Genomic DNA, 19,500 nt, shown 5'->3' on the forward strand with positions numbered 1-19,500 from the left:
TATGTCAAGGCTGTAGGAGTACAACCTTGAACTGGAGCTGTTTGTTCCTGTAGTGTTTATATTACTTCCACCGGGGGTTGATCCCCAGAAATCCGGGGTACCCCAGACCCGGAACTCGTTTTACGTTTTGAATGACTGGCCGTCTCTGCGATGCAGCGTCTGGCTCGGTCAATGCTCAATACATAGAGTTCACTTGGCCCAGAGATATAATCACACATCCGGAATACGAAGCCCGGACCTGAGTGTCTGGAACAGTGACCGAAAGAGGCATCGGGTAAAGCATATATTGGTGAGGCTATTCCAGATATTACTGACGAGCTAATGGGGTTGTTTTAAGACGTTAAGGAAGTTACCAGAGGTCTTCAGTCTTCAAATGTATTGACTAGTTAGCTTCATATTACATGTGAAGGTTCCCCAGAGTAATTGTCTTGATAGTCTGATACTCAGCCATTCCATATTTACTTCCTTCTAGGCCATAGCCACTCTCTTTAACGCCTCCGAAAGGCGATTCAGCTGCACTAATCTTTCCCGTATTGACACCACACATGCCAATTTCAAGCTTTCGTGCCACACGCATAACACGCGCCACGTTGCCAGAAAAGATATACCCAGCAAGGCCAAATTCAGTGCTGTTAGCCAGGTTTAGGACTTCCTCCTCTGTGTCAAAGACGAAGATTGGAGCCAAAGGCCCAAATGTCTCGTCTCGAGCAACTAGCATATCCGCTGTTACGCCGGAGAGGACGGTAGGCTGCATAAAAAATCCAGGTACTTCTGGCGCTGAGCCACCAATTTCCACGAAAGCACCCTTGGACACAGCGTCTTCGATATGACTTTTAACCTTGTCAACAGCGGCCGCATTAATCAGCGGGCCTTGAGTGCATGAGTTTTCAATCCCGGGTCCCAGGCGAAGTTCAGAGACCTTCTGTACCAGTCTCCGAGTGAACTCGTCCAAAATGCCTCTTTGGACATAGAGCCGGTTGGCACTATTTTATCGTTAGGTTGTATGTAACAATGAGGAAGAAGTAAACTCACCACACACAAGTCTGGCCCGAACATCGGAATTTGGACATCATGGCTCCTTCAACAGCAAGGTCGACATCGGCATCATTGAAGACAATAAAAGGAGCATTACCACCTAGCTCGAGACTGATCTTCTTAAGGGTGCCAGATGCTAGCTTGGCGAGATTCTTGCCCACATTGGTAGATCCAGTGAAGCTGATTTTGCGAATGAGAGGGTGCGTCGCGAGCTCTGAGGCCACCTGCCTATTCTTTGTCGGGCAAACCTGGATGACCTTACCAGGAATTTCCGCCTTCAAAGCCAGCTTTGTGAGAGCGAGACAGGTAAACGGTGTCTCACTTGGTGGCTTGATAACCACGGCACACCCAGCAGCCAGAGCTGGGGCAACCTTGCGACTGATCATGGCTGCTGGAAAGTTCCATGGAGTAATGATACCGCAGACACCAACTGGTTCTTTCTCGGTCATTACAATGGTGTTCGGTGTCGATGATGGGATTGTGTCTCCATACGAGCGCATTGCTTCTTCGGCAAACCAAGTAATGAAGCTCGCCGCATAGGCTATTTCGCCTTTGGCCTCATTGATAGTCTTGCCGTTCTCTAGGCAGAGAATTCTTCCGACTAAAGACAGCTGTTAGAGGTAAAAGCGGAGCTTTGGAAATAGGAATATCCTTACGGTCTTCAACGTTTTGCATGACCAAGTCGTGCCATTTCCGCAGTAGATTTCCACGTTGCGCAGCGGTAGTTGAAGAATAAAAGTTCTTCTGGGCCACATTTGCACTTTCGATGGCCGACTGAATGTCATTCAAATCACAGTCTGCTACAGTTCCGAGAACCTGTGCCGTGGATGGGTCTGGTGAATAATGAGATCAGTCTCATATATAGTGATTACAGTGATTGTAAGAGACGAACCATATACATTGAAGGTCTGCTCCTTTTTCACCCAGCATCCATCAATAAAAGCCTGATCCTGAACAAGTAGTTCCAACTCTTTGGCTGTCACGACGTTCGAAACAGCCTCCGACTTTTGAGGAAAGGAGAGTCCAGACATTGTAGGGATGATATCTGTAGGTGCAACTGGAAGCGAATATTCGTTACTGGATATACGGGCAAGCTTAACACTGTTAACATTATATACACGTTGTACTATATAAGTCCCTCGGAATACCACTCCCGGAGACTGACATGGACTCCTTCCGAGAAGCCCTTCCCCGGAATTGGGCTCTCGTGATTGCCATAAAGTCCAGAGTTAAAGGCATGATTCCCACACTCTGGAGTGCTGTTGCTCCCCTTGTTCTTCTATGAACGCTTTCCGGAGAAGGGCAGCGGATGTAAGTCGCCGAACAGCCGTGTAAGTCTTTGCAGTATCTACGGTCTGATAGGCACGGTGTCATTGTACGTCTATCCAAGATTAGTATTAAACATTGTAAACAATGTAGATGAATGTATGAACTGCTTCTCTCCCTACTATCTACTACATTTACCAATAAGAGGAACAACTTGATCTAATTCACAAAGATCGAGGTATCAAAACAAATAAAACCAGCTCCATATGAACACGCCCAAGAAAAGAATAAAAAGCATATCTAAACTAAGTGCAATCAATCCGACCCAGCCTACTCCATAGTACTCTGCGGCCTCATAATACCCCTCCCGAAGAACTCACTAACAACCCCGAATCGATCCCGCGAGCGAGACAACTCCCCCTTGAACAATTCGTGCTGATCCGCGGAATCAACCTGCCGTTGCCGGATAGCGCGCAGGGTCGCATTGGTCGGGGCGCAGACGGGACACTGTGCGTCGTCGTCGAGCTTGTTCAGACAGCGCTCATGGAAGGAATGTTTGCAGAGAAAGTGGACTGTTCGGGAGATCGAGGGTTCCGCCGCAGGATTGGCAGCGGCGGGATTGGAAGACTACTGGTTGGGTGGTTAGGTGATCTAGTTCTTGTTGTTTGGTTTCGGTTTCGGATTTGTAGCTTGTGATGAGGCGGCGGTTCTGGTGAGGGACGGGTTAGTTTTGTTATTCGTTGAGGGGAACGCGTTGAAGGAGCTTACGGTGGTGATTTCTTTGCGTTCGCGGTCGATGTTGTCACTAAGATACTTCTTCACGCGGCCCATTGTTACTACCGCGTTGTTGCTGAGCGCTTGGATCACCTGCAATGGAGAAAGGAGGCCGTCTTGGTTGATGCGCTGCAGGACTGCGTCTAGCTCGTCGCCTGCTTCTTCGAGGATTTTCGGGCTCGAGGCGAAGTATGTCAATGCGTCTACGTAGAGTTGAGGCTCGTCGGGACCGTACCGACGTAGAGCTTTGATGGCACCCTGTGTATCCTTTGCTGATGTGAAGGAACGGAAAATGTCCAGGCGGAGACCTTCTTGCTCGCGGACGAGAGTGGATCCTTCCCTGAAATTGGACAGGTCCGAGAGGAGAAGCACGTTGGATGTGGAGATCGGGATCTAGGTGGGTTAGATATGAGTGGCGATGAATGGGCGACAGGATAACTCACGTCTTTCCCTTCGATTAGTCTCTTTGCCTTTGTCTCCCATTCCTCTCTTTCGGCAGCATCCTTCTTTTCCCTTTGCTGTGTCCAGGTACATTTCAAACAGTGTTGTGAAAAGATCGACTTTGGCGTCCTGCTTCAAGTCCGGCTGCTGCACCAAAGTCTCGAGGAAATCGATGAACTCTTCGGGGTGATCCACAAATGCAGAGAAGGCTGTTCGCGGCTTGGGAATGTCATAATCTGGCAGAGTCTCTTCAACCTTGTCCTCATCTGTCGCCGTCTCAGGGGTTTCAGCCGGAGGCTGTGTGCGGGAACCAACATGCATATACCGCAAAGGAAGAAGCGCAGCAAGACTTTGCACTGTGCTAGTAGGCTGTTCTTGGGGCTCTGATGGCTGTTCTACCTCCGTGCGTGGCCGGTACTGGCCAGAATAGTAAACCTTGAACAGCTCTGCTGTCCGCTCAGGGCAATGTGTCAGCAACACTCGAGCGTACTTCATCAAATTGTGATAGGCCTGACACGGATTAGCTTGCTTCTTCCAGATGACGCAGTTGAGACATACCACTTCGGGATCCAACCGCCAAATGTATTCCACTGCCTCGGCGTACTTCTTGGAGTCTTCGATTAGGATATCAACGACCATGTCATTCTCACCATGCTTTGTTGCAAGGTAGGCTGCTTGCTCATAGTATCCGCCTTGACGGCACATTGCAATGGCAGTTTCAAGGTCAAATTTCAGCTCACCAGGAGCTTTGATAAACGAGTCCAGCTTGCTTGTATCCTTGAGCTTTGCGTAGCAGTTCAAAAGAAGTGTTGTATGATCAACCGTGGCACGGCCATGGTCATGTAGCTCTTCAAGGTACTCAATCAAGTTGTGAATACGTTGGGTGTCCAGGTACTGTAGCAAGGGTTAGTAAGAGAAAAATACTGAATCCTTATCCTCACTAACCTTGCGAATGACCTGAGAAGGTTCGGTATTATCAATGGCCCGGAGATACTGCTGCATAGCGGTATCATAGTCGCCTCTCTGGTACAAAAAGTCACCATACTTGCGGTAGATGGCATTCTGTTGTAACGGATCAATCCCAATCTTTTGCGCAAGATTAATAGCAAGGATGTAAAGATTGCGCTCGTATAAGATTTCGAGCTTTTGCTGAAGTGTCTTTTCCCGATAACGGAAGATCTAAAACGGGTTAAAAGAAAGACCAAAACAACAGTACAGCTATCCACATACCTTGCCCTCTGTCGTAAGAAGAAACAAGTCACCCCACTCCATGAAAATACGTTTCATAGGTGACACGAGTGCTTCGCTATGCGCGATGAACTTGAGATCAGTATCGAGAAGAGTGAACGTGGTCGTGCCAAAAATATCCTCAGCCGGACTAGCAGTGTATTTCCTTAGCGGATCCGACTTGCCAGTTCCAGCCTTGGGCGGACAGACGAGAGCCACATAGTCACGGAAGGCATCAATAGACGTCTTCGGGCCCTCGAACGCATAGCTCGCACCACGACCCCGCGGCCCGTATGTAAAGATCGCCTCTTCCCGAGCAATGAGAATATCCCCGCCCTCTCTATCCAGAGTCATGCAGCCTAAGCCGCAGCCCGTATCTTCCAAAACGCGCGCAGGCTGGCCCTGCCCTCGCCCGGCGATGACCAATGTCAAGATACGGCTCGTTGTTGAAATGTAGAGGGTTGTAACGGCGCCTGTTTGCGTTTCGAGGCCGGTAATCGGTTCCTCGGATTCGAATACGATCCGTTGTCGCGCGCCTCGGTCGTGGATTAGGTCGCCTCGGATGATCGTCACGGATCCGTTCGCGAAACCCACTGCTACCTGTGAGAGGTCATCGACGGCTGCGAAAGCCGATATCTATACCACTGTAAGTAAGTATTGGACCGAGTTTATTGCCGCTTCGGATGTAAACGCACCGGGAACTGTCTCCTGGCATTTTGAACGGAGACCGTTGACAGACACCGCGGGCCTCCATCTTTCTTCTCCGTGTCTAGAGCCCAGACTTTCAGAACCGGCTCGTTGGATAGATCCTCTGCGAGAGTGACTAGTAGAGCGGTATCGTTTATCTGTCGCATGTGTGTAATGGAGCCGGTATCGTGAGCCTTGAACGATCGCACGATGCGGAAGGCCGAGGAGACGATGTGGACGAAGCCATCGGTAGTACCGACGAAGAGGTTCGCGGAGCCAGTGCAGATACTCGAAAGGTCATTCTAGGGGGTCTGTTAGCTACGTCGTGGGCTGGAACAGAGGAAAGTCGAGGCCTTACATCGAAGATTGAGGAGCTGTCCTCTGGTAGCTTCACCGGCGACACGTCGATGAAGTTGAATGCTTTCCACTGTTGGTTCTGTCAGCTTCGGTCCATCGGTAGGAAATCATGCCCTCTTACTGATGTCAGCGCCATCTCGGCTCGCCATTAATTGAGATGTGTGGGAAGGTGACGATGCGGTTCGGAGCTCTCCCCGCTGGCGCTCGGGCCACTTGGTTCCTGACGTCGATCTACGGCTGCAAGGACGACGTTCTCTTTTTACTTTTTGTTACTCCAAATAATTGATTGTTCATTTCTGGTGCAAACTTGGAAGTTGCAGCGTTCTTTTCCATATCTGCATATGTAAAACATGCAATTACAATAACAATAAATATGTATTGCTAAAAGAATATATGCTAGGACTATGAGATGCGAATCAACTTCGCTACCAAGCTGAAGCTTTCAACACGCTATTGATGATGGGATGAATGAGAAACAAAAAGAATTGAGTGAGAAAAATAGTCGTAATAGCATCAAGGAACTCTCTTATTGAGATAAATCCATGTTTATAGGGGAAGGCTGTGCATCAGAGGTAGGAATCGCCTTGCGATGCTGACTCGGCCGAGCGCTGTCCTTCATGAAATCAAAACTTTGCTGAAGCCAGCTACCAGCATCTGCAATTGCCTGACTGAGATTGAAACTCTCCATTCCCTGGTGAACACCTTGCCCATCCTGGCCTGTTGTTGGCACCGATCCGCTTAGGGTGAGGGGCAAAGACGCGACCTCTGTGGCAGATTGATAAGTCGGTTGCTGATCCAATCGTTGCGCCGCTGATTGTGGGCTTCCTTCATCTTCACCTGACTGGGATTCCGCAGTGTGATTTTCGTTGTTGACAGATGTTGATCGACTCCTAGTAGAAGGGGAGGGGCTTCCGGTATTGGCCGTCTTTTTTCTCTTGGAGTTTCTTGTTGTTGGTGAGCCTGAGTCTGGCCGGGATGCACGCTGTCTCTTTTCCGTGCTGAAAGCATAGGGTGTAGCTGCATCGAGCATGAACTGCGTATTCATTTGCGTCATGTTTCTGTTCGTAGGTTTCAAGCTCCGGTCTTGACCAGCTTGCTCAGTGCTGAAATTGAAAGGCGTAGCTGCATCAAGCATGAATTGCGTGCTCATAGCTGGCATCCCGTCCTTGTTCATGGATTTCGAACTCCGCTCTAGATCACGCCGAATTGACTCTTCTAGACGGTAGAATGGAGTGACATTTGCTGAGTGAAACGAAGCATTGGGTGAATGCACTGCTCGGTCCGGATTCGGTGTATGTTGGTTGTAATATTCTGGGCTGTCCAAGTCATCTTGAAAAGATTTCTGGGCATGCAAAAGGGCAGCCTGAGTCGAAAGTTGGGTATCATGGCTTGAGGGTGAGTCTCGTCCTGAATCTTCTCTCGGCAAAGCCGTCGAGTGCAATGATGTTACCCGATCTGACACACCTAAAGGTGGTGGCACTTGCTGGGCAGAAGGGAGATCATCGTAGGTGTTGTGTTCGGTTGGTTCAGTGATATCTGTGTTTTGTAATGTCGCTGTATCTTCCTCGTTCACAGCATCAAGTTCCGCCGCGACCTGACTCGCCGCAAGATTGCTTTCTATGAGGTCTTCCTCATCTGCGAACCTAGTTTCTTTCGACAGAGTTTTGTGGCTTGCATCGTTCTTCACAGGGTCCCCATTGTGAACTGCTATTTCTTCAGGGGTCGAGTGTTCAGGTTCGGGTTCAGCAGAATCCAATGCTTGATTCCTAGCTGGACTAGGACTGGCGGGTGCGGGATCAACTGCGGATTTTTCTTTCAGAGGGCTGTCCTCCTGCAAGAAAGTCTCTTCTTGCAAGATACTTTCATCTTGCATAGGAGATGTCTTCTCCTGTTGACTCGAATGCTGACGGAGCCACCTCCGATATTCAAACCTCGGCAGCTGAGAGGAAGAATTAACTATTCGGAGAGATGCTTCCTGTGGCAAATTGGATTGTTGATATTGTTCGAAAGGCGATAGTTTGGGAACGGATGGAACCTTAGGTGAATTTGAGGCGCCCAATGGATTCGACCGTGGGGATAGGTGCCTCTTCGAGTTCGCACGAGCACTCTGGTCTGTCTTCGCTGCGACAGTTTTAACAGGAGAGAATTTTATTGGTGATCCCGGCGTCTGTGGGACCTGGACTTGGACAGAGCGCGGCATCGGTCGACGAGCTTTATCTGACTGACGAGAAGCCACAGATATTGTTGGCGAACTCGGCGGTTCAAACTTGGTGAAATTCATGAGCTTCCGATCCTTCTTCAGCCAGTCCGCTGTCCTAGGCAGCATTATTGATTGATCGTCCACTGTCGACGACGGCGGTTGCTTTGATTTGGTGGGAGATCGTCGCGGGGTTGGTTCCTTGGATTGTCTCCGCGGCGACTTAGAGGGCGAAGAACGGCCTCCAGTTTGCACCGAGGTCCTCAGGAGAGTTGCACGATGTCGCAGGAATCTCCGGGCGACGAGTGCCAACCGATAGACCCTCTCGGTACTTCGGAGCCCGTAAATCAGTTTCCTGAACCACCCGCTCGGGGACATTTATCTGCCGAACCCTCGCTGGTCCGCCAGTCTCCCGTGTCCTATTCTTCTTCCATGGATTGACCCATCCGTCATTGAACGGGCCTCGGAGCGACGCAGATAGAATCAATAGTGGTCTGCCCTCCAGATAGGACTGCGCCAACTTCTCGACCCGCTGACGCTTTGCAGCTCGGGCAGCGTCATCTAGCTCGTCATCCGAGGCAAGCAGGTCATCTGAATATATCTCGGAGGGCGGAGGTGGGCATGTTTCGAGGGAGACCGGGGAGACGGGCCGCGGATAAGGCATTGGGTTGGGTTTCGAGCTGAGCTGAGATTAATCGTTGGGTGGAGAAGCCGCGGCAGTCGGACGCTGGGACAGAGAAATTTCGGGGGAGATTCTTGGAGGTGGTATTCATTCCCGGTGCAGAGGTAGGTCGCCCATATGCGATTGACACCAGGCAGATGTATCTACCGGAGATTCTAACCACCGGGGTCGTCCACAGGTTGCCTCGAAAGCAAACTAGTGTTCCACTTCCATATTTTCGCCAAAGGAGCGTACAGTGTGCTGAGTATTGTAGAATCAGACTTTCTCTTAGTATAAGTTTTGAAGATTTCTTCGAGTGTGTCGGAGACTGAGTGAAGCGGTGCGGAGAAAATGCACAAGCAACCCAAATAGCAACCCGTAGTCTTGGGTGGTTACAGAGCGCTTGGACCACTAGTTAAATGCTGAAGACAGGGGCCATTTCCGCGGCCAACTACATACTCATACTAGCATATGTACATATGTACCGGATAATGCCTGGCACTCGAGACATTTCCCTTTCCGTTTTAGTTGCTCACCTCTTGCCGGTTTTTGATCAAGTAAAACTGAGCACGTCCCTGAGGTTACCCTTTTAAAGATATTGATAATAAAAACGAAGTTATTCAAATAAAGAAGCCGAAACAAAATATAATAGTCGGCACCCACCGGGGCTTAAGGTATTCAAAGGACACGGATCGTCCACTTTGGGTCTCGCTGGAGGCTTAAGGTGCGTCACTTTTCTTACATTCCGAAACGGGATCAAACCAGCTGACCAGACTTCTTAGCATGTTGCAAGATGTTTGTTCATCCACTACTGTTCAACTCACCAAGCATGCCGGTCTTCCAAAAAAGGGTTCTCACGTGGAGCATATGGTGGAGGTGAGTACCACTGTCGCATCCTCCTGGTTTTGAAGCAATGGCTAACCAGACGATCTAGCTGAATATGATCCCGAAGTTCCTGGTAACAACTTTGTCGGGAGTTTTGCCAAACGGGAATCTGATGAAAGCCGCAAAGATAGATTCAGCGAACCTTTTGGCTGGATAGAACAAAGTATATGATGTATCTCTACCGCTGGCAGGACAACTTGTCACTGATGTCAAGGGTTGGGCTGCCCAATGACTCCGAATGTTCGTGTCTTTGAGATTTTAGGCTCCTACGCCTATCGCACGGGAATGTCTTTCCTCGAGGCTGAGATGAACATTATCAAGATGACTCTTTAGATGGATAAAAATCCTATAGCAATCGGCGTATTTAACGATCATCTTAAAACTATAGCTAGCGCCACCTCGAAGAGTCCCGAGGACGCCGCTAAGAAGCTTTTGGGCGTTTTGCAGAAAGTAAGTCCATTGAGTTGAGTGACAAAACGGTTTCTGAACATTACGAGCTAATCGGCGCAAGCAGACAATTGGTGTCTATAATTATTTGAACTATCCCGAGCTTCGCCCTTATTTGAATGAGGCACGGGCGGCCGTGCAAAAGGAGTTTGGATATGCCGATAAATATATGCCGGGGTTGGAGGGCATGCTCGCCATTTGGAAAGAGTTTGAGCCTGCTTTCTATGAAAATCTCGTGCAGCATGGACAAAATTACCTTACGATCAGAATCGGGTTGATTTACCAAAAGTTTCCCTTAGGAGGGGCAACAGGTGATGTGGTATCAAAGGTGGTCTATGAAGCGGAGCAACTGAAAAAAGCTATCGACCAGATCACATTCAAAGTGTGAGGTTTGGGAAGTTCCAAAATTGAATGCATCATGCTCTTCATGTGCCACTTGAGCCGGCAGCAATGCCGGCGTAAACAAACCCTTTCGGCCGACAGATGTCTTGACTTTCCAAATGTGACTATAAATCGAATTGTATGGGCAGGGGTTTTAGAATTAACCCCTTTCCGGTGTGACATATGGGCAAAATATATCTGCCCAGGTGCCCAAGTGTGAGGATCGTATTTCTATACTAGCCAGTTGCCGAGAGATCATCTGAAGAAAGCTGAGGAGATGCAAACCCTACAAATCCTGCAGACCCCCCTTTTGGCTTAAAACCCCGTCTTTTTTTTCTACAATTCCCGGATTGAAGGCATTTTGTCCTGTGTATCGGATCTTAACCGATCTCAACCCGGATCCATGTTGCTTCGGCACCCTATCTTCAGTCATATCTCCGCGGTCTTGCCCCAGCGCTGTCTACCACGGAGCTCTCCAACCAGCGTCCGTAGGATTACTAGCAAAGCACAAGATCAGCAGACGCGTAGTATGCTTGACGATTACAAGAACATCGATGCTTCCCTCTCCGATAAATTTTCTAAAAAGCGCGGTTTACCCTGGGGATTCTCTATTTATCGCTGTTCTTATAAGGACGAGAGCGCGTGGAGTCGCCTACTTCAACACCTAAGAGAAAAGATCGAAAGCGACCTTGAATGCAACCAGAGAATGGATCTTCTGTCGCATCATCAGCTGGTCATCAATGACGATATCGAGAAACTCAATGGAGCTACATCCCACGATGTTCGTGACCACTTCAACGCATGGGTTACAGACCAACTACCTCAGATCGTCGCCAGCCCTGAAGTACTCGAAAACCTTCAATCTGATGATAATAATGGGCAGGGTCCACAGTACTTTCTCGGCCCACGGTATAACTTTTGCCTCTTTGTGGATGATTTCTGTCTAGAGTCGCTTGAGCTTTTCAAGAATTCCCTTTGCGGTCCTGTTGTCAAAGTTTTGTCTAAGCCGTGGGGTAATTTGACCCCTCAGGAAAGGGAATATAAGATACATCCGGAGTGGCATGATGGTGAGACAGACGACGAACTCGAAATGGTTGGGTGGATGTATATCCCCATACACTCTTACGTGCAGTGTTTGATACTCTGGAAGTACCCTCGGATTGGGAGGCGTTCTATGTACGGCCACCTATGATGATTGACGAGTGCAGCGTAGTGAACGTTGAAGAAGAACGGCTCGCTTCATTACGCCGGAAGTCTTAGAAGTATATCATTGCTGTCTGCGAGATCTAATCCATTGGCAATATTTCTAGTAGTGCTAAGGCTTAGAAAGTGACTTCCTTAGACTAATAAGTGATATTTAAGGTAGCTACTGTCTATATAGCGTAAATACAAAAAAGGACGGGATAGGAAAGGTGTAATTCCGGCTGACATATATTATTATCTTCCCCTAAGCTTTTAGTGTTACAAATTCAGTTGTTATATTTTCCTGCCGTTCTTAAATAACGCAGTCAGGCATCAATATCCCCAAAAATGGGGTTTGAACCCTGAGCCCTATGGGTCTTCGTAAGGCCGGAAAATAAGGGCAGCAGCAGGGCTATCAACGAACTTGCGCGGTATAGTTAAACGACCCTATAGGGGCTAATCCACTCTGGGTATAGTGCGATTTGGACACTACCTAAGTATCACTTAGTAACAAGAGCGTATCCAATGAGCACTCACTAAGCATCAGTCGTTCTGCACGTGATCTGATCTGGTCCCGTGCTGACATCGACTCTGTGAGCCTGAGCCACAGTACCCTTATAAAAATTGCGGTAGCTCAAATAGGAAAGCCCTACCCGCCAGGGAATATCCGGTACGTATAGGTGCATATATAGATTGTGGTCTACCAGTCTACGTATTACTATACAACAGCCCTTTAAGGGAAGGTAAATCATATTCACACGAAGTAAAACTCTGGGTAATCAAACACCGCACAGGCAAAGGGAAAAAGAAAAGAAATAGATCTCACCCTCGACCGAAATCAGCAAGTCGAGATGAAAAGAAACAAGAAAAGGCACTCCACTGAATCATCAAAGCACAGCAAGGACCCCGGTCAGGGTGTTACAAACAAAACAATAACGCTAGCAAGTGGGGGAAATGACATGACATGAGCAGGCAATTTGTCTATGACACAGAATCAAAGTCTCAAGCAGGGTATCAAAGTGTATCAAAGGCGGTACGCATGTGCGAATAAAGCCGGAGGGAACGGGTGCAGGTTATTGGTGCAGATACACATGCTTCGATGTAATGGAGGGGATGTTGTTGCCTTTGATTATTTATTCATGATACACGGACGCGAATGGGAAACCGGAGTTGAGGAGATGGGGGAAGTAATATAGATCAAACATTGGGCATTCAAACAAGGTAATATAGGGACGGTGCGGTGGTCATTAAGGGGTCATCATCACGGAGTGCTCGGTACGCTCCTTCATTCGCATGGCTTGGGTTTCCAAAGAACGGGCCATCAGTTTCGTCACTGCGGATGGGTGTTAGAGGAGCGTTCTGGTTTGTGAGATTTTGGGAATTGAGGATACTAACCTGGCCAGACAGCAGCTCGTTCCAAGATACTGGCTGTCGCAATCAATATTTTACATCCGTATCCCCCTTCCACAAGACTGGGCAAACGTTGCACGGCACTCAGCGCGGACATGGAATTTCCATTTTGGAAGTGGCGCTGCATTTTCATCTCAATACTCCCCAAGATCTCCTTGATCTTATCGACCAGCTTGCAATCTTCGTCTTCTAGTAGCATGACTCCAGGTACTTGAGTCAAATCGACATCATCGCGGCCTAGTATACCAAGGTAGGGGCCCACCCGTTCTTGAACGGTGGTGATCCACTCGGCCAGCACCTGTGCACAATCGAAAGCACATAGCGCGCACTGCATGGGTAGTTCACGCGACGAGAACTCGGCAAAGGTATTACCAAGGCGGTCCGACATAGAGATGGAATCCGCTGCGTAGAACGCCGCTTTGCGTAGGTGCTTTTCACGCTTGGATTGGCCAATCTTGTAGATGTTGGATAGAGTCTGCATCGGCTCGTCCTGCGTCGGTGTCTTGGATATCGCTAGATCTGATACTCCTAGATCTGCGATGGAGTCTCGTCTCGTATCAATGTGACCCGTGAGAGACGGATCCACAACGTCGTTCATCGCAGCATCTGGGTGCTGGAAAATCTCCGTGCCGCGTGCGAGCTCATCCGCCATGCCATTCCAATCGCGTTGCCAGAATGCCTCTTTGCAACGACCTAGGTTGACGAACAAACGAACATAAGCCAAATCTAGTAGGGGGATGCTGTCTGCAGACAAAGGTCCAGCCCCGAACGGATTCGGTCGCTCTAGGCTGTGGACAGGGTTGCTGGCCCATGCCGCTTGCCATGCGCGTAGAGCGGGCTCGATGTGGGATTGCATGGCATCTGTCTCCTGGGCGGTCCATTGCCGGCCCATGTGCCGTTGGCGGGTTTCCCAGATGTAGTTGTGTAGTGAGTAGATGAGTACCAGGCAGCCGAAAGTACTAGGGCGGTTTTCGGAATTAGACAGATCGTCGGAGTTGTAGAACAAATTCGCCGATTGACTCTGCTCTCGTTGGCTGGCGGTCAGAAGAGACGTCAAAGCAGCAGAGAAGGACAAAGTCTTCTTCGAGGCTGTTTGACCGCCCATCTGCTTCCACGCCTGGGGTGATTCGGCCGCCCAGATATCCTCTTCACAGGGAAGATCAAGGCGGATTTCCGAATTTGTGAGTGCAGGTGCATGGTTGTAGGCGGAGACCAGGAAGCTGGAAAGAACAAAGATAGCATAGAGGGTACGTTTCCTCTCCTCTACAATCTTCCAATTCAGCCAATCTCGACGCTCTTTCGGTTGACTAAACGACGAAGACATCCAGTTCTCTGAGTCATCAGGAGAATCATTTCCGTTGGTACCAGCGACGAGATGGTCTTGCGGCAAGTTCTTCGGATCCAGGTGATGTGTCAATTCAGCTGCGCGTGCAAGGCTGACCAAAGCAGCACAGTGTGTGCTAGCAATATCTGCCGATGTCTTGTCACCGCATGTGTGCCCGTATATTACGTTCAGAAGCATTGCCTGTACCAGCCAAAGTGGGGTATTGTGGACGGAGCTGTCGCGGGAGGAATGTGAACGATTCAGAGCAGCAGACATATCGGCCTTTCGTCGTTCTTCGAGGTACAACTGAATCATCTTTTTCGCGGCGTCGAAGAGATCCTTGGAGGCGGCAGATTCGTATTCGTAAAGGGCACCGATAGCTGCCATGGAGAGGATCAGACAACCGCCGCCTCCAGCGACGCCGGTCGAGCTGAGATTGAGGTGTCCGCTTGGCGTGCGAAGGTTGTTCGTGTACTGAGGAGCTTGGAAATTGAGGGTGGGGATATGGAGAAACGGAATGTGGGGGTGAAAGTAGGTGATGTAGGCCGAGATGTAGCGCTGCAAATCCGAGGTGCTGGGCAGTTGACCGGAGCTGTTGAAGCCAGTCGAACGGGCGAACAATTCACGACTGTTTAGAAGTCCACTTGCGGGCTGGGAATACTTGCGATGGTTGAAGCCAGTGGGGGGTCGACATGCTCGCTAATAGAGCCTGTCGTGTGGAGTCTGTAAATGTATCCGTTGAGACTGGTGAATGTTCATTTCGTAGGGCACTATTCGGGAAAGGAACGTTGAGAGGATTAGGAGATTCTCCGTTTGTTGCCAGAGAGGAAAACATACTCTGCGAATGTCCTCCCATGATGGGCTGGCCGACCGAGGTCATAGATGGAGGAGTGGCATACGTCTCAGAAAACGGATTCTGGGCCATTAGAGACTTAGGCGACACCGTCTCCGGGGGAACCCCCAGATCATTCAACGTCGTCGGGGAAAAATCGATCGCGAACTGGTTGGCCGGGTGATGCGCAGGGAACGGGTTGTGCCAACCATTAGAGATGGGAATGCGATTCGGCCCATCCAGCATGGCCTCGCTGATTCCGCTCTGGCTACCAGTGCTCATTGCTGATGGCGACGACTCATCAACAACCGAGTCATTGCCATTTCCCATAATCACACCTGTGTCAAACCCGTTCATCCAGTCAAAGTGCATCTCCTCATCCATCATCGGATCCGCAGAGGATGGAAGTCCATTGTGATAGTGGCCGAACGGAGACGAGGGCGAATCGTTGAAGCCTTGCGGGGATCCTGCAAAGTGCAATTGCGCTGGGTTGATGGTGCTACCGTGACCCATCAGCATGCCATCGATGCCCGTATCAAAGCTCCCATACACGGGAGCAGTCCGAAGTCCTCCGGACATGTCCATGGGGAGTCCGGAAGTTTCGATCTTGGAAAGGCCGTTCATCGAAGGGTGTCCAGAGCCGAATCCCCTATAGTCCATACTTGAGCCAACTGAAGAACTAAGGCTGGGGTGATATGCGTGACCCGATGGAGTGGGCGCAGATGACGGATTACCCCCACCGGGGATACCCAAGGCCGCCCCGTCAACGTGGCTGATGGTATTGGCCCTCGGGCGCATCGAAGAAGATGAACTATTCGCAATGGAGTTCTTGCGGACCCGGTTAGCACCGGGTGCGGCGCCAGTGCTCTCACGGCGACCGTTTCTCGGTCGAGAAGACGGCGTGGTGGTCATGTGTAGCTTCTGCTGGTGTCGCAGGAGCAGATCCCGCCGAGCGAAGCACCGGGCGCAGTCCGGACACTCGAATGGCTTTTCCTTTGTGTGGGAGCGCTCATGGCGTTTGAGGTGCTCCAATCGCGCAAACGAGCGACCGCAGGTGGTGCAGACATGGGGCCGAGGCTTGTCTGTTTTAGGGGGGCGGAATGTTGCCATTGGCACCCGTTTGACCGTTCAGGTCGGTCTGCTTCTTTGAATCCTTTGGAGCTACAGAGATATGGGTAAGAATTGCACACAGGGAGTTGTCTCAGCCAAACTCACCAGGCATATTTCCCGGAATCTCGTGGATACTGGCAAGGTCCACCACTTTTGGGCTATGGTCCCGATCTTGTCCGACCATAGCATCCAATAGCATCCTAGTCTTCAAAAACTCCTCAAAGACCAGAGTGTCGACCACTGGCCTCGGAGGTGGGGGGAACTTGCGACGTGCGGGAAATTGCTAAGGGAGAGAGGTTGCGTCAATCGTATGATTGACCGAAGATCGCGTCTGCACGATATTTGAGTTTTTCAAATTTGTACAATGTGCCGCATCAACGACTGTTCCATCCAGATGACATCAAGTCAGCATTTGTCTCGTATGATGCGTAGAGGGTGCTATCACAACGACCCAAGGTACCGAGGCAGGCTATCAGGAACCTTGCTGTGAGATAGATGAATGGGGACCCACCAACAAGGGAAACGAATTTACAGTTGGTCTATCGAAAGTCGCTGCGTGCCCCAGGAAGATGGTGTTGGATGAGTTGCGATTAAATGCAAGATATGGGGACCTGGGACCGGTATGGGGGGTTATGGAGCCTAGTATTGACGTCTGTTTGGCAAGGTCGGAAACATCAGCGAACCGGACTAACATGAATGATGCTCGGACATAGCACTTTGACCAGATCACTCACATCAAACTGGCGGAGCTAGAGCAGTGACTTTGGATCCTTTAAACTCGGGCATCCATTGAGGGAATTGATCTCGCAACTCGGTGGAAGTTGGATAAGCCGGAGATAACCGATGGAGTGCAGATAGGCAATTGTCGATAAGCAAAGAAACCACAAAACTGGGGAAAGCGAAGTTGGTTGAAAAAAGAAGAGGATGGGCAGGAGAGGTGAAGTAGTTGGGAAGTTCGAAATTGCCTCCGAAGGTTGGAGTATTCAGAGTCGTTCTACAGCAGAGGTACCTGGGCCAGGGTACTTACATACACCGTTGGGGTAGTGGCAGTAGTGGCGGGTAGAGAGCGAGCCGGGAAGTACTGTGGAGAAGTACTGTGGAGGTACTGACGATAAGGGGGTCCGAGGGCAAAGGTACACCGAAGGTACATACGAGGCAACTACCAAAGCAGGGCGATGTCAGGCCCAGACAACCAGACAAGCAGACGAGTGACAGAGGAGCCAGCGGACGGTACCGATACAGAGAGCAGAAGGTGGATCCCAGACACACGGGCTGGCCGTGTCTACCAATGATGCCCCCACGATTAACTAGGGTGATACCAAATGCGGCGTAGACTGGAACTTATGCCCACGCACGTTCAACTCGATGCCCACCAGTTCCTGACTCTGGTTATCAACGAAATTCATTGGTCTCCAGTGGAGACGTACTTGCCTCCTCGGGATTAGTGGCGTAACGCCAGACTTCACTAGTATTGTGTTATTTAGGTACAATTTTACACACTCTTTGAAACATCTTTGATGTGATGTGGAATGCAATTGAAGAATGTTTTTGTTTCAGAAAGGAATTCGGGAATTTGGGCTTTTATTATGTATGATATCCGATTAAAATTGAAGTAACTGATGATAACTGGTATTGTAGTGTACATTGTGATACTCCGTATTCCGTATATAACGAATACGCGGCTGCACTAACCGAATTGTCCATATTATAATAATTATTTAATCTCATAAAGTATCGGAGTGGGCCCGAGAGTTACTGAGAATAACAAGCCCATACACGTTTATAATAATGGTAATATATATGTAGTATATAATTATGTAGGCGGCAAGACCTCGTGACAGGTTCTGGTTTCAGTTTTATTTTTATTTTATTTCATTTTACTCATTTCCAAGAGGAAAACCAAGGGGGCGGAGTGTCCGGGTATGATTCAGCGGAAAGATCCGCAAAAAAAGAGGCCATGCGCCATTTTTTGTGGGGGAGAGTCAAAAAAAAGGGTTCGTGTGGGGGGATTTCCCAACCCCAGAGAGACCATAAAACGGAATAGGACATGCGGCTGTTCTGCAATTGGACGTGCCGGCAAGGGATATCCTCCGGTTCCTTATTGCACATGGTCTTAAAGTGGCAAGGAAACGTAATTTGGAAGGGACCATTGGAAATAGATTGGCTCCTTCTTTTTTTCTTTTTTTGGGCTCCCCCAGACTTTTAATTTGCTTTCCCCGGAATCTGCCCCTTGAGCGTTTTCTAGAATCCCCATCCCGTCGCTGTATGAACCCATTGCGCACGTTGCGCCACGTCATTTTGAGTTTGGTCGCACGGAACGAGGATACTCTAGCCCATTGGGCGTGCAGCCGACCATTGGATCGGTGTCGGATCTGGGGTTATGGCGAGATCCAGTATTTCGGCGCTGTCCCAACCCTTGGATCATTGACTACATTGACTTGAATGTAGACAAAGAGAGGAGAGGTCACACAGAAAATAAAGGATTCTTTGTCAACTCGTCCCCAAAGTCTCTCATTTTTCCGAACGTCGCCATTGGAGTACGTTGTAGGCTCGCAAATTGGTCGCACGGACATCTTTGCAGAATCCCCGGACTTGGACAATACACTAGTCAAACTAGCACACTAGAGCGAGTCTAAGGAAGCTGCAGGTGACCCGAGATGAGTCAAGGGTGGTCGAGTGACAAATGAAACAGCAGTGCCGTAAGCCACCCTTCCCAGCTCCAATGCAGTGAGCTGTCTCTAAGTTGTGTTGATGCTAGGGTTGATCCGGGCTGTTAAGATGTCACTGGCCAATCCCCTAGGTGAATGAGTAAATAAGCTGCAACTCAAGGGTCTGAGCTTCCCCTTGAGAACGTTGACATACCTAGAGGCATCCGACCGATTTCCAATAGTCTGTATGCGTCCATGCACGTTTAGATGAAAAGGGACTTTAGCCATAGCAATATAATTGCCGTGTTGAAACCCCGTGAGCAATATGCGATTTTTCTGACAGCGAGCCACGGAGTATACCCTAACGCCTTAGATGAACCAGCGCGATTTGTTTCTCAGCAAAGACATGTCTCACCGAGGGAGTTGAAGCATCGTACAACACCCAACCCCAAACACAGTTCAGCGGTGTTGAACATAGCTAACACGGTGTTATGCAACCCAGCGAGGCCGTTCGTAAATGTAAATGACGACGGGCCATCTAACCTAATTAGACGGATTTCAAGCTCAGGAAACGGTCTTGCCCTGACATCCGCCAGCTCTGGCCAACCTTCTGATGCAGGTCCAACACATCCAATA

At 49.5% G+C, this 19,500-nt stretch overlaps 6 protein-coding genes across 6 annotated transcripts; 2 read left to right on the forward strand and 4 right to left on the reverse strand.

Annotated features, from left to right (window-relative positions):
- Positions 1–397: 397 nt before the first annotated feature.
- N7519_005234 (NAD-dependent succinate-semialdehyde dehydrogenase) lies at positions 398–2,066 on the reverse strand (the record flags this gene model as incomplete). The annotated part of the gene is made up of 4 exons (XM_057292010.1): positions 398–983; positions 1,033–1,636; positions 1,692–1,868; positions 1,928–2,066. The coding sequence occupies 4 exons, from the start codon at positions 2,064–2,066 to the stop codon at positions 398–400; spliced, it is 1,506 nt and encodes a 501-aa protein (XP_057146821.1).
- Positions 2,067–2,842: 776 nt separating this feature from the next.
- N7519_005235 (tethering complex subunit PEP5) lies at positions 2,843–5,923 on the reverse strand (the record flags this gene model as incomplete). Its single annotated transcript, XM_057292011.1, has 9 exons — positions 2,843–3,010; positions 3,070–3,468; positions 3,637–4,026; positions 4,075–4,410; positions 4,462–4,695; positions 4,747–5,379; positions 5,439–5,732; positions 5,789–5,857; positions 5,909–5,923. 9 exons carry the CDS (start codon positions 5,921–5,923, stop codon positions 2,843–2,845), a joined length of 2,538 nt encoding a protein of 845 aa, XP_057146822.1.
- A 390-nt stretch (positions 5,924–6,313) lies between these two features.
- N7519_005236 (uncharacterized protein) lies at positions 6,314–8,648 on the reverse strand (the record flags this gene model as incomplete). Its single annotated transcript, XM_057292012.1, has 2 exons — positions 6,314–8,315; positions 8,443–8,648. The coding sequence occupies 2 exons, from the start codon at positions 8,646–8,648 to the stop codon at positions 6,314–6,316; spliced, it is 2,208 nt and encodes a 735-aa protein (XP_057146823.1).
- Positions 8,649–9,428: 780 nt separating this feature from the next.
- N7519_005237 (uncharacterized protein) lies at positions 9,429–10,365 on the forward strand (the record flags this gene model as incomplete). The annotated part of the gene is made up of 4 exons (XM_057292013.1): positions 9,429–9,521; positions 9,580–9,603; positions 9,864–9,980; positions 10,042–10,365. 4 exons carry the CDS (start codon positions 9,429–9,431, stop codon positions 10,363–10,365), a joined length of 558 nt encoding a protein of 185 aa, XP_057146824.1.
- A 396-nt stretch (positions 10,366–10,761) lies between these two features.
- On the forward strand, positions 10,762–11,618 carry N7519_005238 (uncharacterized protein; the record flags this gene model as incomplete). The annotated part of the gene is given in 2 exon segments (XM_057292014.1): positions 10,762–11,491; positions 11,509–11,618. The coding sequence occupies 2 exon segments, from the start codon at positions 10,762–10,764 to the stop codon at positions 11,616–11,618; spliced, it is 840 nt and encodes a 279-aa protein (XP_057146825.1).
- A 1,152-nt stretch (positions 11,619–12,770) lies between these two features.
- amdX (putative C2H2 transcription factor (AmdX)) lies at positions 12,771–16,415 on the reverse strand (the record flags this gene model as incomplete). Its single annotated transcript, XM_057292015.1, is given in 5 exon segments — positions 12,771–12,873; positions 12,936–14,925; positions 14,936–16,188; positions 16,223–16,267; positions 16,322–16,415. 5 exon segments carry the CDS (start codon positions 16,413–16,415, stop codon positions 12,788–12,790), a joined length of 3,468 nt encoding a protein of 1,155 aa, XP_057146826.1. The 3' UTR covers positions 12,771–12,787.
- Positions 16,416–19,500: the final 3,085 nt, after the last annotated feature.

Source organism: Penicillium mononematosum (assembly GCF_028829835.1).
Source record: "Penicillium mononematosum strain IBT 11891 chromosome Unknown utg000003l:1.0-8172316.0:1.0-8177699.0, whole genome shotgun sequence".
In the NCBI taxonomy this organism is placed as follows: Eukaryota; Fungi; Ascomycota; class Eurotiomycetes; order Eurotiales; family Aspergillaceae; genus Penicillium; species Penicillium mononematosum.